Here is a 24,555-nt window from a genome sequence, read left to right as displayed (position 1 = left end):
TATATTCTAGATAAATAGTTCAATTGTTTGTAAAAAGGTTAAATTCTTAATACAGATTTGCAAAGTGTGCTTTTTAATATATTTGAAAAATTCTGAAAATGAGGCATTTAATTACACAATTAACAGTGCATGGCCCAATTTGACATTATGAAGATGTTGCCTTGGGAGTGATGAGTAACTGCCTGTATAATGGTAAGAAGGACTGAACATAACAAGCACATTTTATGCTTTGCGGAAGATTTATTATGTCAAGACACAGGATAGCAAAATGAGAAAGATATTGTACTTAAAATATGCAGTTGCATCACAGTACACTAAAAATAAAAATGTTACCTAATGTGTAAATCATAACAAAGTTGGAATTGCTGCAGAGTGATAAGTCTTTGCTGTCAATCAAGGCAAAAGTCCTTGTGATGCTGTACGTGAAAAGCAGTCCTTGTACACCCATCTAGGTCATTTGGGGGGAGACAGGGTAGAGCGCGTAATCATTATTGACCTCAGCACTAGATGATGGTGAATAGTCAGCATCATGCCCTGGTCACTCTTTAACTCAAGGAAAGGACTCAGGTACCCATTGGATAGGAGGCTTGGTGGGCCCCAGAGACGGTCTGGACGCAGAGGCTAGAGGAAAAATCTTCTGCCCCCTTCGTGGATCAAACCCTAGTTGTCCAGCTCATAGCTAGTCACTATACTAACTCAGCTATCCCAGTAGGTGGCACAACATAATTACAGGCAGCTGGAGAAAGCCCTCAATGTCCTAATGACAAGCAAATACTGACAGCCAAAGACTTCTATGAATTTGCACAAGAAAACATGAATGCAATAAAACACTTATGAGTCTTATTAGGGCTAAAGGAACGTTTCAGTAATTGCACATTAGTATAGCCTCCATGGAAAGATACAGAAGAGCATAACTGAAGAAACTGCTTTCACTGTATGATTAAATGCTAGCACATTCATATAACTCCAAAGAAAAACACTATACAAGTCATGATACACTTACTTAACCAACCTTCTTTTCTGCTTCTCTGATAAAGACTTAGGGGCTTCTATTTCAGACTTTCCTGATTCCTCATCTTCATCTTCATCTTCACTTGGAATAAGGTCTTGCAAAGAAACAGTACATGCACTTGTAGCAACTTTATTTTAGTCATAGACCATAATGAAAAGTCTTGTCAACACAATCATAATCTGGATGCATCACGATTATTTAGTACACATGTACTGATGCTTTCATCCCGGAATGAGTATCTGCCACAATTTTCTCAGCTTACATTCCTCCAGTGCATTTTATTGTAAACATTAGAAATTCATCAACAGAGTAAAAGGAGTGTAATTAAGTAAAAATTTTTAATGCTACCTTAAATTGTGCCTTTTTATTTACAAGACTTGTGAGATTTGATGGTAGACTGTTGAAAATTTTGATCCCTGCATAATATGCACTCTGCTGAAAACATGAGAGGTTAGCAATTGGTCTACGAAGATTATTTTTGTTCCTTGTGTTGACACGGTGTATAGCAGAATTAGTTTGAAAATGTTCTTGGTTATTTACAATAAAGTTCATTAACTTATTCACAAAAGTCGGTAGTTGAACCCTTCCCACATACTGTAGTTCCTCAAAAACATTTTAATATTATCCTTCCTTTTACACCTATGTTACACAAGTGGTATCTTACCTTCAAGATTACACAATTAGAACTTTCTAGATGTGTGTATTTCTCGTAACTTCAATGCTTCACACTCCATCTGTGTTACCCAATGGGCTTGATGCTCTTAAAATTTGTAATTCCGTAAACGTAAGGAATGGATGAAATACAGAAAAGAAAATTCATTCCCTTTTGCAGTGTTAGTATTAGTACCAGGAACGAAGTTAAGGATCAAATAGCTGCAATATTATTTTCGTACTTGTAGCTCGATTAGTGAACAAGGGAATCTATGAAGCATTTACTTTAATGCTGGAGTTTATTGACGGTACAGTAGAAACAGGATTGTAGTTTACCAAAGTTTTAGAGGAACATACAATTCAGTTTACTGTCCATTTCTCATTTTGTAATTTGGATTTCTGTCTTCCTTCCTCTGCACTAACAAATGAACTGGTTTCTTCTTTACAATCATGGACTCTGCTTGACACATCTGATGACTTCTTTGTAATGTCCTGACTATTACTCGATGTTTTATTACCTTACCCTTTAACACGAGGCTGGCGGGCCTCCAGCCTCGTGCTAATCACATCCAATTTCTCAGCAGCTGGGTTTAGAATGGTTCCTGGCACTGTATTAAATTGTAAAATAGGGAAAACATTAGCTCTCTGCGATATATAAAAATATTTACATTCAGTAGGTAAAACCAAGTCTTAATACACCCCCCCCCCCCAAACCGATAATTAATACTGCCGCCAAGAAAACAAAACTTTACATTAATATGTAGAAGCAAAATATAAAGTTTTTCCCTTGCCTTGAATATGTGTAAACATGGAAGTAAGGCACATGAACACTAAATGGATACAAGTGAACAGCTTCACACTCTGGCCACTTCAATCCTTGGGGAAAGAGTTCCCAGTTCCCACTACATAAAAGACTACGGTGGCCAGTCCGGATGTAGTGGCAAGGAGAAAATCTGAAGCTGTCTTGCCAAATGCCATTCATTAGCATGTGCTCTTCCATAGTTTGTACCAGTAAAGTCTCACTCTACATCATATTTACAGAAGAAATAAATAGATGTCTAGGACAGGGACATTACAGAAGGTTATCAAATGTAATATAACAAAGAACAAAGTATGAATATAAAGTAATGGTACAGCTAATGCACCAACACTAGTGAAGCCAAATTCAGGAAAGAGCCATTTTTTTTGTGTTCTTTATGATGGATAAAAAATGGTACTCTAGTTGCCTTAGAGTTTTTTCATGTTCTGTCCTACAAGAAAGAAAAATAACGTAAGACTTGAGGTTCTCACAGCGGTGAATATGAAGATTTCTGTCTTCTGGGTTATTGCGCTGTGTAGTCTGGTCGATGTTAACCAACGTTTCAGAGGTCATACTGCCTCCGTCATCAGGGCGATGAATATGTAATAGGGTGTGAGCCGGTCCTGGAAGCCTCTGATCCACACACTCCGAGGACTCCGAGAACGAGCAAGAGTGCGCCGCCAGAACCAACCAGACCACTAACTCGGCCCCTTTCAGGGCCTTTATCCATACAACTACACTCACCTTTCTCTCTCTACTTTCTCTCCCTCTCCCACCCTCGCCCACGTGCTACCATTGGTCCACTCCCATACCTGCTCCCATTGGCTCGGGGCAGGCTACACCTTTCACTTCCCTGCCTATAAAATCCAACTCCTCACACCCTATTGGCATATTCATCGCCCTGATGACGGAGGCAGTATGACGTCTGAAACGTTGGTTAACATCGACCAGACTACACAGCGCAATAACCCAGAAGACAGAAATCTTCAAGAAAAATAACATTTGGTATTAATGATACCACAATACAGTCTGACTTATTTTACTCAGAGATTGAACACAAATTTCAATATTTTATGGCAAGTCCTGTCTAACAAACTACATTTTTTTATTCAGCTGTTCACATAAGTCTGTGATGTTATGAAACCTCAGGCAATGTTCATTACCACATTCACAAAAGCCCAGAATTGACACATATCTTAAGTCAGGTACTTCATCACTCATGCATTCTCAAAGAAGAGAAATTCTCAACCTTTCCACATTATAACAATTTTTGAACACAAGGAAAGCTTAGCTACAGCCTAAATTGATGCCCATAAATTTTTCTACATTATTCTGCTAGAATTGAAGAACGGCTTTTGGAGGAAAATGTACCAGTCAGTGTACATAAAAATGAATAAGGAAAGTTTAATGAATTGTTCTCGGGCTACCAGCCTTGTAAGTTGCTTTAATGGAGAAAAAAACCTTACACTGTTGGTAGCCCAACAAGAATTCATTATACTTAGTCCCCGCGAAAGCTTCAGATCCTACACGGAAGGTATTGTCTCAAAATGTAACTAACCAGTAAGGCACACGCTGATCTACAAGTTAATAACAATGGTTCATTCATTATACCAATATTACGTCAGACATTGTCCATTGTCTGATATGTATGTGGTATACACATTTCAGGAGTTGGCTTTACTCTTGTTTTCAGATAATGGCTGTATTTATACAGACAGATTATGTTTTGTTGTTAGTTAAATTCTCATATTATATTCATTCGCAACATGTGCAGTGACAGCACAACAAATGCATATACAATTAATTTGAATTACCAAAATGAATAACAAACTTCTCTGATCGCTGTCCTCCAGGAAAGTGGTATCCGCCTTTCCTAACAGAGACGTAATGATTTTACGGTTTCTGAACGTCGCCATATAAAGTATGAATATTACTAATACAATTTTCCATGAATAAGATTGTATTAATACATTCATAAAAGTGACCACTGTGAACAGGTGGGTGAAAATTGAACGCCATAAATAAGAAAATACTGTTGTAATAATTTAAACCATTTAATAAACTAATAAAATTGTATAAATAAAACAAATAAATGTACAAATCACCAAAATCACAAGCAGTCCTGCATAACACTCCACATAAGTACACATCTTGAACATTTATGTAAGTTACTAGACAGTTCACAATAACAACAAATTATTTGTTCACTCAACATCAGGATTTCAATAGTACATTATAATTTGTGTGACCAAATTTCATCATCGAATTCCCTTAAACATGCTCGGAGCAGCCTTAGAGTCTCTTATCTCTTTCTTCTTCTTGGCAGGATGAGGAGCAAAACATTTCCACAATCTTAAAGTTTCATCTGCACCAGCAGACGACACTGTACTTCCATCTGGAGACATAGCTAGTTGCAATACCCGTGCTGTGTGTCCAGTTAATTCAGCAACCTGAAATTAATTCAAGACTTGATTTAATTAACTTAATCAATGCTCTAATTTTACTGATACAATTACGCAAGGACCAGTTCTCCAGCTTTGGGATTTGGCAATAAACTCTTGCAGTAAAAATACAAACTGACTCTGCCGGCAGAAGGTGGTACTGGTATTCGTATTGTGTTAGTGTTTTGTTTGGGTGACAAGTTACAGTCTGTATCAGAATTATTGTCAATCATAACAAATGGCTGAAGAAAATTATAAAAGGTACAGAGTTTACTGTATGTAAACTAAGGCAATCAAAAATGTTTTTTCCAACAGTATCGATCTTTCTGTGATGGTTCACTGCTTTCTTAAACGCCTTCTCAGAACAGTGGTCTAGCAAAAGCTTAATCATTATCCTGATATTTTATCATTCATCCTTTCCATATCGTTATGAATGATTCATGAATCAGTGCAGTAGATCCAGATCCTCGATGTCACTGTTCAGCTTCATGTATGCTTTCAAGGACATAAATAATAAGAACAGGAAGGAGACGGGAATACACATTAAGCTGGATGTTAGAGAAAAAGGTTGTGAGGGTAGGTGATGGACTGAACTGGCTGTGTGTTGCTTCCATTGACAATCTTGAGTGTTTGCAATCCTCTGTGTTATGCTTCTAGTACCACAGCTAGTGAGAAGAATCTCTTTCTTGAAGCCCTGTCACATATAGCTTATGCAAGATGTTGTTTTGTCAGCAGGATAAACCAACATACTTCACAGAACTTGGCCCCTGAAGCAATGAGGGGACGGGGCACAGCATGGTAATTATTCCATTCAATGAGGATGTAAAATTAATGATAAAAGTTTAATTTAACTGAACCACCAGTGGTTTCTGAATCTGGTGCAGTCGCCTGCCTGGTACCTGGTGGATTGGCTAATGCATATTCGTAAGAAAGTGGAATTTAAATCACAAGCACTGGAGATACTCTGAAGTACTCAATAACACTTCTTAATTCTACGTTTGTTTGTCTGGTGTTGCAAGAAAAATTAGCTGTAATTGTGTATGTTTGGCTCCATTATTCTTCAAAACATAGAGGAAGATGTTAACATCTAAGACACAAACTGAAATTTGAATGTTAAATATAGTATGACATTCACCTCTTGTACTAAAGTACACAACAAAATTTGCAACAACTTCTTTTGATAAGAAATGTAATTAAGCTTGCAGCAGTGAGATAAGTACGTACCAGAGTCATCAATCATAGGCGCTTAACCCTTTGAAGCCGAAGCTCGTCTTCATAATATTTATGAATCCAGACCGTACCGCGAAGAAAACACTTCACTTAACCATTAGAAGTCGAATCAGGCGGTACCACATAAGATTTAACAAAAGAACATCCCGGTGAAAGCCTTAAACAACTGAAATTTTAAAAAAAATACTCCTGCTTGCTTGTTTGTTTGTGTTAGATGGCTGTCTGTCCAACCACATTGAGTAACCCGGGATCGGATTTTCATTATATTTGTTAATGCGGACTCATTTGCTGAGGTCATCAATGTCAAATGTAAATACAGAATGATTTTGTAATATTAATTGAGAAGTAAAGTTAAGAAAGTTACTTTTAGCTTATGAATAAGAAATTTACATGAAAAGCCATAGAAAACTCAGCATAGTTTATGTGTGGCTACAATTACTTTGTCACTTTGATTTGTTCTTAGAATTGTTGAAGTTAACATCAGATGCAAGAAATAAACAACTCTGTTTGATTATATTCTTAATTTTTCTGTTTCTGGAGGCCATTGTGTCTGTGGTGGAAGGTGTGAACAAATTAAAGTGGCTGATTGCAGCTGTTGTCCTAATTGGATTCTTGCAGGCACCTGGTTGGTGGAGCCGTGTGGTTTTGTCGCAAGAGATGCTGTCAAGAGCTAAGCCTTTTGAAAAACAACCAGCAGATGATATTTGAGTGAGTCTCAGCATTTGGAAACAGATTGGATGTTCATGTTCCCTGGGAACAGCAAATTTTTAAACAAGTTTTAAACTTATTAGTTTGCCCCTATCACAGACCCAGTTAATGTATGTCGTCTGTTTTAATGCCAGTGAGGGAGGTGCATTTACATGTGGAGAGTTAACTTTAAGAAAGAAAACAAAATCCAGGCGGAAAACTACCTGATGGCCAACAGGAAATCAGTAATTACGGTTATACAGGGAATAAACAATGTGAGGGACAGGGAAGGAAATGGTTCCCAGATTTTATTGTAGAAGAACAATATTTGCTTCTTTGGAGACTTAAATTAAAATAGCCATTTATCATGAAAGTGACAAAAAAGAGAAAAACTCTTTGGAATGTGATTTGAGATGTATCCTTCTGATGGGAGAGAAATTAATTAAATCTTCTTTGCAGTCTAATTCTGAAAACAGATGTGATTGTGCTCGAACACTTCCTACCATGAGCGGCAAATCTCGTAGTGAGTGACACCAAATTACGTTCAGGTGAGGGAAGAACAAGTGCCGAGGAAAATGAAGAGGCATCCATTCTACGCTGTATTTTTTCATCCTACAACTGTTACCATAAAATATCAATGTTTGAGATCTAAACTGCCTTCTTCATGGATCTAATACATTAGAATCCTGATTATCAAATCTAAATAGGACGTAAGGATGATCAGGTGATTAAAATTGTCAAATAATCACGAAGCCTGAAGAAAAAGATGAGGGTGGCGCTGCTAATGCCACGTTCTCTCCAAAACCAATTATGAAGGCACTCTGAAGAAACTGATTTCACAAAATGTAGAAGGGGCTTGGTCAGGAAGTGTGATTTATTCTGTTACGTGCTGAGTTGACGGCTGTTAAAATGAAGCAGATAATTGGGACCGTACTGTATTAATAAGTAAACCCAGTGTGCAGTTTTAAGGCTTTCAGCAATGTTTCTAGGTATAATTTTTTTCAACTTCAGTAAATAAATGAAGAGTGTGGTTTACGTTCCCAGCAGCGGGCTATCCGTAGGGTGGGGTGAGTGATCAAAACCCCACATTTTGACATTATGAAGCATGACATATTTCATGCTGAATAAATTAAGCACTCTGTAGATACAAAATAAACACAAAGGATATTGGTTTAATTGTAACCATAGGATAGAGACAAGAGTACATGCACAGTTTAAGTAAAGTAAAGTAAAACTTACAGATACTGATCTTATGGAATGGACCCACATAGACTGCTTTACCCAGGCCCTGTGCCCCTCTGGGAATGGCTCCTAATGTAACATCTCATGTGCAATAATTCTGGAAACACTGGCAGTTACACAGTAGAATTACATTAAGAGACTTAGGAAGAAACTGCAAAACTTGCAGGGAGGTCAGAATTTCAGAAGAAGCCTCTCAGTGCATGACCTGACAACTTGAAACTTCCCTCCCAGTAAATGTGACATTGCAGAACTCTTAGAGAGCACCACAATTTATATTCACACAAAAGACTTCATTTGATGACTCTTGTACATACTCTCTTGACGATTGGAAGGTCTTTTAAACTGAGGTGCTCTCGTGTCTGCTTTGCCAGGCTTCAGTCTGCACTAAGCACGCTGTACCATACCATTAAAGCTTGTGATTTGTACTACAGAACACCACGTGGGCTGATATCAGGGCTTCCTGCTTCTCGATGACAACATTGTTGATGATGATGAAGACCAGTTTGGCGTGGATGCTCACCCTCGGTTACCGGGCACACAGTCTCATGAGACTGATGACACTTTCAAGGTCAGCACAAAAATTTGCAACATTGTAGTTTGTGTTGCTTGAGAATAAGGTTTAATTTTTGATGTTCTGTTGCTTTTAGAAAAGGTGTTGCTGTTCTGATTTGGCCTTGGCTGATATTTGTGTACTGTAACTGTGGTATTGTGCACAAAGTAAGATTCAACATTCACACTGCCTTATTTATTAACTTGCTTAGTGCATGAAGATGGCAGGAATTAGCAAAATAATGGTCATGACTGTGAACTGTGGAGTGATATCAGTAATATAATGGGTTGTTCATGCCTTGAAGTACAGTCTTTTCTAGAAGCTGAGCATTTACTCAGCTAGTCCAGACATTAGCCACGTGTAACATTTTTAACAACGAGAACTTTTCCAGTGAGGCGCTTCTAGCACCCCACCTGACCTCCAATATATTTGCAGCTGTTTGATGTCTGGACATTCTTTCATTCTGCAGGGGACGGGCCACTTAGCATGTTGAAAATGTTTCAACGTACCTTTTAAGAAGGTAGCTGTCCTGTGGGGTGTAATGCCGTCATATGGTAGAAGATTACAGACGTTTCAGAGGTGTATGCTACCTCCATCATCAGGGAGATTATGATGGAGGCAGCAAGCACCTCTGAAATGTGGTTAAACTTTTGCCACATTTTTATTATTATGGAATGGATTTTGTGTTGTCTGTCACAATAATATACATCAGTGAACAAAATTATGTGATGTTAAATATATTACATTACAATAAAATCCTCTCGGGCTATCAGCCGCGTCAAATGGTTAACCAGTTGATGCGGCTGATAGCCCGAAAGGATTTTATTGTACACAGTCGCCGTGAAAGCTGAAGATCATGCATAATATTACATTACATTTTAGATTAAGATTAAAGACACACTTAGGTCGTATTTGCAACCTTGAATTTATTCCCAAAAGTATAATTCCATCATGGCAGGCTGTATTCATCAACTGACCTTAGAAAAAGTCCACAGCTCATGTGGTTAGTTGCCGAGTTCTGAATGTGGGAGCCCGGGTTGATTCCCAAGGCAGTCTATGTAGGATTTATGGTGGGCAAAATGACACTGGGACACTCTCATCTCAGAGATCTTTGGTACACTCAGACACTAGATTAATTGTGTCCGTTGCTTCGCATTATTTGTGGGCTGTAAGATGGTTTCTATGGGACGCATTTCCAGACAGGCAGTTGCTTCCCTTCACGATAATAACAGTAATGCAGAGCGTTGCAGTATTAGAATAAAAACGATACAGAATTAAAATCAATAATTTAAAATATGGGATGGGCTGTGGATTGTATAAAATCTATTGTTGCCGTGTGAAATGTGGTTCTGATGTTTCTCCTTTATCAATACTAAAAGTAAACTTGGGACCAGCTTTACATGGAGCATTAAACATTTATTATTATGGGGTGGCCATTTATTATTTCTTATTGTAATATATGTTTAGTGTTTGCTTGTATGCTGTTGTTCCGCTGGCCCAGTGTGTGTTGTGATCATCAGCTGTGTACCGATGTTCTAGTTCTGTGTTGACTACAGTGGTATTCTGTGATAATGGGCCAGTTCCTGGTTTCCTGACTCGTGTTCTACCTTAATCCTATAAAATTGTTGCAGTAATCATTTGACAGTGCCCATAACAGAAATATTAACCAGCCATGTGGAGGGTCACACCAGTGCACTGATAAATGTAATTCTGAAAAACCTCCCTCACTGGGAGAGCTCGCAGTTCGAAAGCACCAGGAAGAAGTTGAGCAGTTTACCCAAAGTCTTATTAAGTGTTGTCAAAAACTACAGTGAACTAAGGGAGTGAATAAAAGACCAGGGAACTTCTGTATTACCACGTATATTTTGTTAGATTCTTGTTTTCCATTTTCTTTCTTGAAAGTCAGTTGTGATTGGTGTTTAGTATCTGGGGAGTGTTCGCACTGAAGCAGGTCACACCGGACTTGAAACTTCCTGGTAGTCTCACAGAACCAACTCTTGGTTGCTGAGTTCATCATTAAATTATATTCCAGACCGACTTTTCCTACTGAAGCAGGTGAAATGGCCTCAAGTGTGAGTAGCAGTGAGTCAGAAAAGACTGTAGTTGCACGACTTAACAGCAGGTTGTGACACAACCTGAAAGAGGTGGATATTTCAGTTGAATGTGAAGTGCCAAGTTCAAGAACAGTTGCTTCAAACTTGAGTTGAGTTATCGTAGTGAGAACACTCCATAAGAAGTGTGAATGTGTTTGTTGAACAAACTGTTGCATGGAACTGACTGCTGGTGTTATTTTGTTTTTCTTCTTTTTGTGAACAGAATGTGAATTGAATGGCGCAAGAATCAAGGGACCCATTTGCTTCTACACCCAAACGTGAACCTCTTGCTGCACCATTCAAAGACCAGGTGAGATACTCACGTCATCCTTTAACCAATATTTCTACAATTTCATGTGTGTCCTGACAGTGGAACTCCGTGTCGATGTTGGTATTCTAGATTGTTAAGCCATGTAACTGCTTACACTTAAGAGAAACTACTGCCTACATCATCAGCCCTGACAGTGGTGGGAGTAAACACTTCATAGGAACTTTTGTCTCCCTACAAGTTCTCACAGCATTTTCTGGCATCAACATCTTCAAAATGCTGTTAGAACCTCAAATTTCACGTACTTAAACTCTGTTCCTCTAATTTCTGTACATCATTTCACCTTTGTAGTGTTGCATAAAAGTGCACTGCAGTCTGTAATCTCACATTAAGAAATATGTAAACATTATTCCAGTCTCTTCCATACTGTGTCTGATGTCCCTCCAACGACATCTTGGTTGTTTCAGAGGCCTCTCATTTGTTTCAGTTCCAGTTATCTTAAAAATGTCTGTGTCTTTTCATTAGTTTTATTCTGTTGAAACCATCAGTTCTTAATATTTTTCATTATCCGTTATTTTCAACCGCCTGTGTAACCACTTACAGTTATGCCGACAAACACAGTTGCAATACTTATGGTTTCAACAGTCTCAGATCATATTTTTGTTCTCGTCTCAGTATCGGTTACTGAATTTAGTGACTCAAAACACAAGGATTGTGCCGTCATGCGCCATGCGCTGGAATGACAGAGAAGAATGGACTGTGCTCTGAGTTTTTACCCAGCAATGATATTTTGTGTGATGTCTGCTTAATTTTTTGGTTTGCCCCGTTCAGTGGTATGGCTTATGTTCAACAATATCAGTAGCTCGGACTACTGTTAGTGTCAAGGTTTTCATGAAGAATAGAATGTAAAAAATACACGGGCAGTTTTTGTGTATGCTGTTCAGGAAAGGCAGCCTTAAACTTATGTATGTAAAATTTCTCACTTATGTAGTAGCAGTAATTTTGTAGAAAAGTTTTCTGTACTTCTCTTCTGCAGAATTTTCTGTGTCAGGTTTTGCCTTCTTCATTTCCCTGGTTTTTGTTAGAAAATTGAGAAGTGTGTCATGTTCATTTTGCACGTGACTTTGAATTTCTCTTATTTTGTGAATAAAATCTATACCCAGACCTGTCTGTAATGTATGAACCAAAATGTAAGAATTTGCGAACACAGAGAGAAAGGGTTTGAGTAGAAAGACCTGTTACTATCATGAATGTACCTCACGACAAAATGAAAATCAGAAGTTTCATCCAATATTAGGTGGTTCTTGAATTTGTCTTGAAATGTCAACTAGCAACACTTCATGGAGGGCTTTTAACAAATTATTTTCAATGGCCAGAGATGTGCCTTAGCAAAAGGTCATTCAGCAGAGGATCATAATGTTCAAAATATTCTTTACAATTACTTCTGTCAAGGGGCAACTCAGATAATTCATGACCTCTAAATGGTAGTTCTTGAACTGGCAGCAGACAAGTCATGTCACCCATTTCAATATTTCTTAATTTGTATAAACTCCTTTATTATATTCTGAACTACTAAATGTAAGTTGGATCTCCAGAAGCTCATAATTTCTTTGGAGACTTAAATAAAGAATGACCTGCGTGTACTGTACATGTTTGGCGTAAGATTCGTGTTTTTCTTTTCTTTTCGTGAAGCATGTAAGTCATAAGTTTGTTAAAGGCCCCCGAAATCCAAAACATTTCAACATTTTTGGAAGATCAATTATGGCCAGCAAATCAGTTTCTCTCAGATTGTTGCATGCTGTTAACCATTGGTAAAAATGATATTGCAAAACAAAAGTTCCCAGTGTACATATTTTGTTCCTTATATTCACTCTCAGGGTCTTATATAGGTTGGTAATGTCTCCCATGTTTTAATGTTTTTAGTTTCTCCATGAATTTTCTTCTTGACAATAGTTTTTCTAAAAAACATTGACTAACATTTTTATCTAGTTTCCACAAACTTCAAATGGTCTTCCACCGTCACTGCAGTTGTGTTTATGAAAATTGCAGTTTGTGGGTGATTTTGGTACAATTCACTTCTTCTTCAGTTCATGTTGAGGTCAACCATTTTTTTATTTAAAAGAATGGTAAAGACCTTTCTTTTTCTTATACGTTTCTTATATTCACAATTTTTTAATATTTTCATTTCCATTTTTCTCGTGCGATTGTTTTGTAGCCACATCAGCATCAATAAGATACTCAATTTTTATAGCTTAAAGTCGCCTAAATAATATTTAAACATTCAGTGGTAAATCAAAGAAGACAACTCAGCCATTACAAGGATTAATGTTTTTGAAGTAAATAATCGCTGTTTACACTGTAGAACTCTGAATTCTTTATTTTTAAAGCAGATTGTGTTTGTAGGTGTCACTAGGTCTGTTCCGTTTATGTGTTAGAGAGTTGCATAATGATACTTCAATTAACAAAGTTAACGTGCTTTGTGTGTGTTACCTACTCACCTATGAGTATATGTACTTCGATACTGGGAGTGCCGTGAATAAAACACGTTAAAGAGACCTCTATCTAACATTGGACGAGCCTTTTAAATGAGGTGAATTATGCAGTGAGAGTATATGTTAATTTGATTTTGCATATTCAAATAACTTGTGTCTTTGATGTCAGCACAGAATAATTAGTCTGTAGTACCATGATGATGCTGTAAGCGTAAGTGAAATATTTATTAGTGTTGTGATTTTAGATCTTGTGATTCAAAGTGGCAAGCCAGATAATCATTATTTTATTACGGTCATTAATTAGGACTAATTGTTTATATTTGTAAACATGCAAGCTGACTCCAGTGAGAAGTTAGCAGAACAGAGCTAGGTTTTCGTACCTGTATAATAAAATAAAAAGTAAAGATTGCTTGCATCATCACAACCTCAAATCCTACATAGAACCAAAGATAACTGGTAATAAGACTAATGCAGAGGAGTGCGTTGTTAAACTGTGGGCCAAATTAAGCATGTCTTACATAAGCGAAAAGTGATTAAAATTTTGTGCCTTTTGGGTTGTTTTGGATCTCCAACAAGAGCATGTATTCAGAGTTTCAGTCATGTAGTGCAAGTAGCAGCGATCATCTGTTATCTTGAGAATGTTGAAATAAAAAATGTTCCCCCACACCAGAATATTTTTGCTAAATGTTTCAGTACACACACTCGTGTATTTGCGATACCAAGTTAAAGTATTCTGTCTTTTTTTATTTACATTTATTCAGCATGCCCCATTACAAGATTGCAATATTACATGCATTAATATAAAACACTTCAATAGAGTATACAACTCTAATATCATGATCCATTGCCACCGTTTGCACCTATGTTCCTGTGCAAAACTGTATTATAATCAATGGATTCAATGAATTTATTAAAATGACCTAAACATTTCTGAACAATTACTTCATGCAACACTGGCCATGTGCCACCATTCCTGACTATTGCATCTATTAAGTTCCGCCTTGGTTGTTGTGGTTCACCGCAGTCATAGATGAGGTGATCCACTGTTTGTGCTGCTTTCAGGCATGAGCATGTTGGATCGTCAATGATTCCAAACCTGTGTAGATATGATTTGTTTTTGCCATGTCCAGTCGTCATTGCTGCCAGTTCAGGAATTATTTCAATATTTAGCTTCATTGTTTGTCGCACTGATGGGAAGAATTTCTTGCACGCTGCTCCTTTATTGGTGGCGCTCCACTCATTTTGCCATTTTATAATCCCTTCTTCCTTTGTTTCTTTAATAATTGTACTTTTAGGCTTCTTTGCATATACTACATTTCCACCATCTTCTGCTGCTGCCTTCGCTAATCTGTCTGCTATTTCATTACCGAAAATTCTGATGTGTGCTTTGATCCACCCAAAATGAATAGTCCAATTTTGATCTTTGAGATTCCTTAATCTATTTCTTATCTCAGATATTACAAAGCCATGTTTGAAGTTGTTTTTTAGTAGATCGAGAGAAACTGGACTATCTGTGTACACCGCTACTATTCTTTCCTCAATGCTGATTTCCCTTAAAGTTGTTACTGCATCCAAGGCCTCTAGAATTCCGATCTGCTCAGCTTGATTGTTTGAGCAGTGATCGGGTAACTTGGTTTTTAAGCTATGAATTAGTTCTCCATTTTTGAAGATAACAGCGGCAGCACTCACCTTTCCCTGGTGTTTACTTCCATCTATATAGATTTCCACAGTGTATTTATTGAAGTCTTTCACTTCATCAAGAGTTATTCTTTCCGCTGGATGAGACCATTCCTTCTTGTTTAATGGTGCTTCGTACTCGGTAGAGTCATCTTTCAGTCCGTGTATAGTTTTATATATCTGCACTGCTTCTTCGATAGTAATGCAGATAGGATATTCTGTCTTCCTGGTCTTTTCGAAGTGTGCATTTGTCAGTAGTGAGCGACCAGCCCACTGCCTCTGCACAATTTCTACTCAATCCTTATCTTTGTCTGCTATAGCCATCTAATAGGAATCAGGAGAGACTTGTGTGAGAAATGGCCAGGGAGTTTTGCTTAGGAAACATCTCGTTCATTGTTTTTTGTGCCATAAATCTACGGCATGGGACCGCCGGTTTTAGTTCCCTCCCGAAGGAAGTTGTTCTATGGATTTTTATCACCCCTTAAAATTCCATCAACCTCAGCAGTGTTTGAACTCGCGTACCTTGGGTCCAGTGGCGACGACATTAACCACTAGTGCAATGAGGGCGACAAGTTCGTTGAAATATTACTTTGCTAAAATAATAACAGGAAAGTTTATGAACATGTTTTTTATTTAATATTCTTAAATATATTAATTAGAAACAATTCAGAAAACATTAAATAATTTAACTATTTAACAAAAAATAAACAATTGAACTATTTTACAAAGAACTAAACTATTTCACTATTTAAATACTGAAGTATTTAACAAAAAAACTAAATAATTTATTTATTTAACAAATGTGAACAATTCAGATATTTAACAAAAAAAAATGAACAGTCTAACTATTTAAATACTAAACTATTTAACAAAAAATAAACAATTGAACTATTTTACAAAGAACTAAACTATTTCACTATTTAAATACTGAAGTATTTAACAAAAAAACTAAATAATTTATTTATTTAACAAATGTGAATAATTCAGATATTTAACAAAAAACTGAACAGTGTAACTATTTAAATACTAAACTATTTAACAAAAAATAAACAATTTCAAGATTTAAACAATTGAACTATTTTACAAAGAACTAAACTATTTCACTATTTAAATACCGAAGTATTTAACAAAAAACTAAATAATTTATTTATTTAACAAATGTGAACAATTAAGATATTTAACAAAGAACTAAACTATTTTACTATTTAAATACTGAAGTATTTAAAAAAAAACTAAATAATTTATTTATTTAACAAATGTGAACAATTCAGATATTTAACAAAGAACTAAACTATTTCACTATTTAAATACTGAAGTATTTAACAAAAAAACTAAATAATTTATTTATTTAAAAAATCTCATCTAACGTCCATTCCTTGGAGCCCAGTTGCTTTGCTTCAGGTCGATGACGTAGTCGATCTTAAACTTTATTCTGCTAGAGAGCATCGCCTTCTTATTTGTTAGTTCCTTCATTGTATGAAGGAACTCAGACAGATCCTGCAAGAAAACAAAAATTTAAAGTCACATTTCATGGGCATAATTAACTTCTTACGCTTATAAGCCTACACATAAAACTAGAAAATTCTGCCACTACTCATGTAGTTCACATAGAACTTGCTGTGTGGGAAGGCGCGTGTAAATTTAAATTGAGAGCTGAAGGTTGCTGTCTCGAACAAAACGTAAGTATGTGTCTCATCTAAACAAAGGCATAAACCGAGATTTTTGGTGGCTGAGCCTAGACATGACCCTTCGATCAGATTCCTGCTTTGTCCTGTCAGGACTGAGTGAATTCTGACATGATTCAGCAGAGGTGATGAGAGGAAACGTAAAAGTGTAACAAAATACTGAGCAAGATTCCCGTCGCACTAGACGGGGACAAGTTGAAGTCACGGCATGAGGCGTCTTTATATGAAACATGTTAGAGTGTAGAAGAGTATGAAGAAATTCAGAAGAACATGTCACGGTGATCATTTATCACACAGAAACACTATTCAGAATATTGTCAGCGAGCTCAGAAAGGTATTTCATATCAGAATAGATGCAACATCCTCACGCGTTCTTTACAATGTGCACTTTCAAGCATCGAATCCACCTTCTGTGACAGTTCCCAATTTGGCCACCAGATTGCAGCACCTGACTTTCTACCTAGGAGGATATTCAAAATAGGATTATGCGAGGTCGTGCAGAATACCACAAACTCCATATCAAATTTCATCCTAGTCTGTCCATTGGTTCTCGAATTGAATGGACTGGAAAGACAGATGGACGAGAAGGTGCGACCAGCCCATAATGCCTTCTCGCTATGATTTTGTGCAAAGAATGTATAACATGTTACAAAATGGAAGCCAGAAAGTCAGTGAGATCAAAGGGACACACTTACTGCTTTTTGCATTGTACCTTCCGTATAAACCTGTGGTCATCATAGAGCCCAAAGGAAGGCAATAAATTACACGGTAGGAGAACTGCAAATTAAAACTAAAAGTATTAAAAAATGAAAACAAACATACTTGGCTCTTGCTCTCCAAATCCTTGCCGACCGTCATCAGAAGAGTGCAGAGGCACTCCAAGGAATGTTCGTCTTCTTTGGTAAGGAGACGTTTAATGCAATGCTGCATGGTGCTTGTGGCGAGCATATCTGCTTTATGCAGCTCGCCAATAAACCTGTAACATAGTGAAGAATATATCACTTGGGTTGAGTTAAGACAATAGTAAAAGTCCAAAGAACAGAAGAGAAACGAGGTTCTTTGCCTCTACAAGGTACAGAAAGATTTGTGCCTTAAAATAATGAGAACTTTTGTTTAAATAGATGGAATTTAATCAGTGTCTTGTGTGTGATATATATTTTTGAGGTGAAATATAATATTTCTGTACGTGGTCCTGTAAAAATCTGTATCTGTTTATAAATATAAAACAGCTGAGACAGAATATTGAAAATTTCAAATTAAATAATTATTTTTATGTAATTTGCATTTGATTCTGTAAGGAGGAAAGCCATCAGTGCCATTTCACGATGCAAATACCAAGAAGAAGAAGAAGAAATATCGAGGAAGTGGAGACTTTATGATAGTGTGTGATCATGTAAGCAGCAGCATTATGAAGCACATTTAGAAATTGGTCCTGGATTTTGTGGAACACTTGCATACTGGAGGGCAAGAACCCATTAACATTTCAAATTTCCTCTCAGTGTCTTGTCCTAATTCACAACTCTTAAGTTCACTACTTTCAGAGTCACTGATGAATCAAATGTAGAGCTTCAAAATCACAAAGAAAAATGTAAGTTACCTGATGTTTCCTATTGATTTCATTTGTATCCTTCGCAGTTCCTGCTGTAGTTCGGTTTTCTTTGCCTGCAGAAAAAATAAGTAGAAAAGATTAGAAATCGCCTTTTTTGATGGTAACTTGTAAGAGCCCTTCTTTAATGCACAGCTTTCAACATATGTAAGTTTGCATTTTAAAGTTTGTGTCCACGATACTCAGCCGGTCAAGAAGCCCCCTGCCTTTATGCCTCCAAAAGAACGTCAGGACCTAAAGAGAAATGTCGAGTGCAGCCGGAGTCCATTATTATGAGAGTTTACAACATTTTGAAAAAAATGAGTACATTAAGTGCTCATTATAGGAAGTTAAACTAACCTAAAAAGTTAGGAAAATGTTTTTTCATCTTGAGGTACCATTTATATCATAATAATTTAAATTAAGTTTATGTGCATTCTACATTCAGTCTTTATCAATTATGTCTCTTTCTTGTCTTTCAAGAAGTCTTAAAACCTGAACAACATATTGAATAATAATTTTTCAAATGATAGATATTCATCTTCAAGCAAAAAGGGAGGAGACAACTATTCCATTCGATCAAGCAGACGGAGCTATTCCCAATCAGTGGACAGAAGCGTAGTAACATATGACCGTAGACAAAGACATTAGAGAAGCACTTACTGGGTCTGCTGTTTCCTCAATCTCTTTCTGTGTGGCTTCTAGATTTATTTCTGCTTCAGGATTCTTTTCAAATTCTGCCCGGCATCGACCTAGCAGCAACTTCCTGAAGGTGACCTCTGGTTCGCCATTGTTCCCACGCTCTGCCGGAACTTTCATGCTGGAGAGAACCTTGCACATTCGTGCATAAATCTCTGTGAACTTTGGTTCATCAACAGCCTGCACATAAAAACACACAACATTATCACTTTGCTCTCATGTTATATTTATGAAAAACAACTCTGTTGAGCATACGTTACATAAACTAAATTTATGAAATGATGGCCACCTAAATGAAGCTTCAACAAAAGTAAATCTTTATCCCTTAAACCTGAGAAACTCAAAATCTCATGACAGCCTTAATTTTCTTGCATAAGATAAACATTTTTAGATGAGAGCAGATAAATTCTAAGCTTGGAGGTGAATTTAAAGAGAGAACAATCAGCTTACTGCTTTTTAAGATTATTATCATAGTGAACAGTAACAATTATAATTTTCACTTGCCCCTAGCGTCTCCAATACTACACTGAGGATAACTTCAATATTTAAGAAATTGAGCTGCAAAGTTACAAAAGAAGGGAATTTCTATCAATATGACGTCTCTGTCTGAATGTATCAGCTGCTAAAGACCGGTGCCTCACCTTTTCAAATATGAGGTCGATGACGCCCTTCAGGCGATCGCTGCTGTCAATTGGCAGATCCTGGACTTGGGAAACTAGTCTGTCGAACTTGTCAGGCGTGAGTTTGTTGAGCAAACTGCGAGCCTTCTTTAACAGCTCCTGCAACATCAAGTTCCCTCTCATCATCTGACAGAACGCAAACACAGAAATAAAGCGAAACATGTTTTACTTCCTTAAAGCCTTCTTAGAGATGATTAAAACCTAGAGCCACTTGCTCTGCATGCGCCGTCCAGCCGCGTTTTGTCTACACCGAAGAAGAAGTCTGTTGTTATGAGAAGCCAATGTCTATTGAGAAATATAATTACAATGCATACTCATTATATGCAATTAAACACTTGGAAAGGTAAACATTGCTTCTAAAATCAAAGAGTAAGCAAAAAGAAAGTTTATTTTTTAGTGTGGCAAAGTTCCAATAAGAAGTGATGAGGAAATTAGGAGGAGACGAATTCCGGAAATGCTTGCAGCTTCTCAGATCGAAATGTCTGATCTTTAAGAGCATCAAGATTAAAATATAGACCTACAATTTTGCCTGTTCCTTAATTTGGTGATGAACCTTCAGTTTCAATAAGCCACCTAGTTAGTTAGAGTGAACGTGTTTCTTAGCGCAGGACTGTTCCTTTCAGCCATCTTGCATTGGGGCAGATACAGCATTATTGACTGTTTCCAGGATCCTGTCCTTAAATGAATGCCAGGAACATACCTGAGTCTGGGCAGCCTGCTCGTTGGTCGCCGGCTTCCTTCGCCCAGGTCGCCAGGCGTTTTCACATCTCGCCAGTTTCACCTCATTGAGTTTTATTTCAATGACCGGCCTGGTGCTCATGGTGTTTGTAGTTTCAGTGGCTGGCCTTGCTGCAGGCTGCTGTGAATGACACCAAAGCAACACAACATTAATCAAAAGTGTTCACTCTTAAATGTTGTTTTGATCACAGTATTACGTACAATTTTTCCATTTTCTGGCTTTAATCATGCATTTAATACATTACTCGATGCTTCCTACAGCTCAGATAGTAAGAGACCTGTATGTATAAAGCCCTAAACAGTACATGACTGAAATTAGGCTCCAGGTGTTGTGTTCATCACCTCTCACAAAAAATACAACATTTCTTCTGCTGCAGTTGACGTAGAACTGTTCACTTTATTATTTTCTATCACAGTTTATATGTTCACAACTGCATCATCAGTGAAAGATGATACACCCAAATTATGCTATTCCATCCGTAAAAGCCTTGGGTACCCTCTCTTTTGACAGGGAATACTCGTGTCCGACCCCATCGACATCGCGAGTCACCGAGTAACTGCCTTAAGCTATACTTCGTCCTACAAACTACACTCTGACAGCTACAGATGAAATCCTTCTCCTCCTCTTCAACAAATGATTCAGTCCGAAATGGATTTGACTTCTCACTTTTATTTACACGCCTTAGAAAGCACTTACCTCTTCATTTTTCCAATATCTGACAATTTTCAGTTACTGTTTAGTATTTACGATTTCAAGGAATCGTTCATTAATGCACAGAATAACTCAGAGCCATGCCCCACAATGCAACAGAAAGTTTAAACGTACCTGATTTTTGTCATCCTTCATTTCCTTCAGCTTCTCAATTAGCTGTGTTGCAGCAAAGTCTGTAACAATCGATAATTATTTTAGATAGTAAAATTCCTCTTTTGACTATATGTTAACAAACAAGAAAGTTTGTCTTTCGAAACTGTTACGAATGTAAAGATGGAAAAAGACGAGAGGGTTTTCCGAAGACCAGAAACCCATGTCTCATGCAGCCTTAGGTGTAAAGAGTGGCAGCTGATAATGTTGAAAATTATCCCACATTTCGACTAACAATGGAGTTGCCTTCTTCAGGTCAGAGATTGCAACCGAAATGGATAATTTCAAACTTTAATGCCTTTCACCTCCTAAGGCTCGAGGTCAAAATATGAGAGCAAACTCTCTTCTTCTTTGGGTACATAAATTAGTCTGCAACTCAGGGCGAAGGTAACTAGAACATAATGCCTAGGAGAATATCTCGATATCTCATGAGACATGCAGGAACATGGTAATGAACAGAATTTCATACTGAGGCAATTTGCAGCCTGTAATCTTTGACTTAGTACTTAAATAGAATGAGAGCAAACATACTTTCTGCTTGCAGCTCCTTGATCTGCTCAGCCTGCAGATTTCTTTCCTTCCTCAGTTTCTCCTTCTCCTCTCTGACGGCTCGGAGACTGACTTTGTGTTTCTCCCCTTGCCGGCGCTCAAACAAGATTTGGTTTTTGAGTTCCGTGTCTGTAACAATTCACGACTGCATCAAATGGTCTGTTAAATTCCTCATGTGACGTTATTTCAAGAAACAGCTTCAGGAGTTAAGTATTACTACGTAAAGAAAAGAGTTAGTTTAGTTAAAAAAAATGAACTGTAATAAGAGTTTGTAATTTTGAAATTGCATTTTTCTTGCCCGTGATCAAATTCCAAATTCAGTTTAAGAGTCACTTCCAGTTGGAAAAACCAGTGTCTCTTACGCAATGCATTACTGATTGCTATTTGCAGTGTTTAAAACTGGGATTTGCATGCTGGTCACCGGAAAACATTCTTCTTAACGAAGACGTCGTTAAACAGCCTGGCTCTCATCGAGTCTTCCCGAAAGAGGGATGGGTGTCTACCCTGGGGGACCATCAGACAGACCTCATCCTCGTCACTTGTGACTGAGGCGCAAGGTACACGTGGACACAAAATTAATCTTGGTCTCAACTCTCAGAGAGCAAAGTAAACGTACATAATTCACTAGAAAATGATTCTTTGAAGTCCAGCAAATTTAAAATGTCTGAGAATGACTATTAAAAAAGCAAAATTGCAATGCATTTAACATTTCTTGGTTTTCCTTCTGACAAAATCACTTAAAATAATGAAGAGTTGCTGGAAGTCTGGGGGGCATATCTGCACATCTAGAAAGACGTACATAAACATCACACTGACGAGGTTTACGGACTTTACTCCACAACTTACTGCATGCACGGAATTAAACCACACTTACTCTCTGCTGCCAGCATCCTAATCCTGTTCATCAAGAAGCAAGTGATCCTCGTGTCTTCAGTTTCAGCAGGGTTTACCTGAGGACAGACAAAAAATGAGTCATTTTATAGTCCAAGAATTCTCTGCAACTTCATGAGGTTAATATTTATTATGAAATTGTTGTCCCAGTCACACACAAATCGCATGTGCCTTGGCTGTTTGTGCTGCACTGCTATCGATTTTCGTTTCTGCCAGAAAATATTAAGAAGACCTCACTTATAGAAAGAGAAATTAAGGCTGTGTCAGATAACGAGGGCTTCCTTTAAATCAATGATTTACCTTTAAAATTAGCATGTTAGGAAACGTTTCAAAGCTTTAATTGCAATATACAAGTCAGTTTATGATTAATCTGTAATACAAAACAACGAGCCTGAGAAATTAAGCTGTTCACTCAACAATAAATTTCCTCTAGACGAAAAAATTAAGACTGAAAACAACCTTTAACAATGTCTGAATGCGACAAGTGACCCAGTCATAGGTCCCTATCAGCTGTTTAGCTTAGCCGGAATTCAAGTAACTTTGTTGATGATGGCGGACGTGTGTTGCTGCTAGCATTTGAATTCTTAAGAATGACATACAATCCCTCAAGATAACGAAATAATAATATTTGTTTAAATCTTGTCAGTCACAATCACAATAAAATTCCTATTAAATATTAAAATATTACTATAATTAGCATTTAAATATTTAAAATATATTAAATGATGTTCTCATCGAAATGTTCGATTTACATTAGATCATCACTTTTTACACGACATGTTTTGAAACAAAATTAAATTATTATTTACTTTACAGGATGATAACAAAACGTTCACCCACACAAAACCATGTCAAGCACGACATACATATAAAGAACAACTTCGAATACGATATTAAAAAATACAATAAAATCTGGAAGAAAACTTCATTTGAAATCTGATAAACTTCTGACTAAAAGTTGCATTTAAGAAATTATATTTAAGTTTATATAATTTTATACACCTGAAGATGGTTCTTTTAGAACTGAAACATGTCGTGTAAAAAGTGATGTTCTAATGTAAATGGAACATTTCGATAGAGAACATCATTTAATATATTTTAAATATTTAAATGCTAATTATAATAATATTTAATAGGAATTTTATTGTGATTGTGACTGACAAGATTTAAACATATATATATTTATCACAATATGACGCAACTTTATCATCTCAGAAATAATAATATTATTAATAAGTAGGCTCACCCATTGTGAAGAGCTGGAGACCTCCATGTCGCAGGCAGCAAGATTTGAATAAGAAATTAAACACGTTGCAGGAAATATTTTCACTATATATAGAATTATCTTGTTCTAAACTGCTCACACCACCATTCGTTTCACACTGAGGAAAGCCAACCAACTACTGAGTAGGGTAGTGGGGGGGGGGGGGTGTGGACTGCTATTTATACCATAAAAGTGTGACGTCACGTATGGCGCAACAGTCAGTAGAGGGAGTGCAATACGTTTCATTCAGGCGTGCATAAGAAATGAGAAATGAACCTTATGGCATGCCAGCCGAGATTGTTGCGCGTGTTCGTATTTTATAAGAACACCTGCGTTTCATATTTACACATTCTTTGTAGTTCAAGAAATACAAATTGAATTACTCAAAGTTATAATTTTTTGACATTCCATCATAAATGTAAGAAGTCAATTATTAATATTAAATATTTTCTGTGTGAAA

At 37.0% G+C, this 24,555-nt stretch overlaps 3 protein-coding genes and 1 long non-coding RNA gene across 4 annotated transcripts in view; 1 reads left to right on the top strand and 3 right to left on the bottom strand.

Annotated features, from left to right (window-relative positions):
* Positions 1-1,606: 1,606 nt before the first annotated feature.
* Positions 1,607-4,459, bottom strand: LOC147872078 (uncharacterized). The gene is made up of 2 exons (XR_015538024.1): positions 4,277-4,459; positions 1,607-2,271 (listed from the first exon to the last, which is right to left on the bottom strand). It is a non-coding gene; the product is annotated as an uncharacterized LOC147872078 (long non-coding RNA).
* Positions 4,460-4,497: 38 nt separating this feature from the next.
* Positions 4,498-5,151, bottom strand: LOC147872077 (cell division cycle protein 20 homolog). Its single transcript, XM_087359339.1, has 2 exons — positions 5,044-5,151; positions 4,498-4,912 (listed from the first exon to the last, which is right to left on the bottom strand). The coding sequence occupies exons 1-2, from the start codon at positions 5,134-5,136 to the stop codon at positions 4,721-4,723; spliced, it is 285 nt and encodes a 94-aa protein (XP_087215465.1). The 5' UTR covers positions 5,137-5,151; the 3' UTR covers positions 4,498-4,720.
* Positions 5,025-24,555, top strand: part of LOC147872071 (eukaryotic translation initiation factor 4 gamma 3-like) — a 69,934-nt gene continuing 50,403 nt past the window's right edge. Inside the window, exons 1-7 of the mRNA XM_087359297.1 lie at positions 5,025-5,164; positions 5,639-5,701; positions 6,348-6,442; positions 6,752-6,841; positions 7,280-7,368; positions 8,494-8,630; positions 10,929-11,015. Coding sequence (XP_087215423.1) covers positions 10,941-11,015 — 75 coding nt within the window. The 5' untranslated portion in view covers positions 5,025-5,164; positions 5,639-5,701; positions 6,348-6,442; ... (2 more) ...; positions 8,494-8,630; positions 10,929-10,940. The remainder of the gene's footprint in view (positions 5,165-5,638; positions 5,702-6,347; positions 6,443-6,751; positions 6,842-7,279; positions 7,369-8,493; positions 8,631-10,928; positions 11,016-24,555) is intronic.
* Positions 16,418-23,109, bottom strand: LOC147872076 (eukaryotic translation initiation factor 4 gamma 3-like). The gene is made up of 7 exons (XM_087359301.1): positions 22,815-23,109; positions 21,923-22,069; positions 21,356-21,414; positions 20,492-20,650; positions 19,753-19,890; positions 19,076-19,291; positions 16,418-18,489 (listed from the first exon to the last, which is right to left on the bottom strand). The coding sequence occupies exons 1-7, from the start codon at positions 22,843-22,845 to the stop codon at positions 18,421-18,423; spliced, it is 819 nt and encodes a 272-aa protein (XP_087215427.1). The 5' UTR covers positions 22,846-23,109; the 3' UTR covers positions 16,418-18,420.

This window comes from Zootermopsis nevadensis, unplaced genomic scaffold, assembly GCF_977971745.1.
Source record: "Zootermopsis nevadensis isolate Lab colony 2312 unplaced genomic scaffold, Znev_1.0 Znev_ptg000031l, whole genome shotgun sequence".
Lineage (NCBI taxonomy): Eukaryota > Metazoa > Arthropoda > Insecta > Blattodea > Termopsidae > Zootermopsis > Zootermopsis nevadensis.
Note: the sequence above shows the minus strand (reverse complement) of the source record. Positions and strands in the feature narration are given on the sequence as shown.

Bases quoted from the DNA above. Each gene is read 5' to 3' on its own strand.
- LOC147872077 (XM_087359339.1), bottom strand. From the start codon at position 5,136: ATGATTGACAATAATTCTGATACAGACTGTAACTTGTCACCCAAACAA. The intron at 4,913-5,043 runs GTCAGTTTGTAT...AATTAATTTCAG, and splicing joins TACCACCTTCTGCCGGCAGA to GTTGCTGAATTAACTGGACA.
- LOC147872076 (XM_087359301.1), bottom strand. From the start codon at position 22,845: ATGAACAGGATTAGGATGCTGGCAGCAGAGA. The intron at 22,070-22,814 runs GTAAGTGTGGTT...GAATTGTTACAG, and splicing joins TAGGATGCTGGCAGCAGAGA to ACACGGAACTCAAAAACCAA. The intron at 18,490-19,075 runs GTAAGTGCTTCT...TTTTTTCTGCAG, and splicing joins TTGAGGAAACAGCAGACCCA to GCAAAGAAAACCGAACTACA.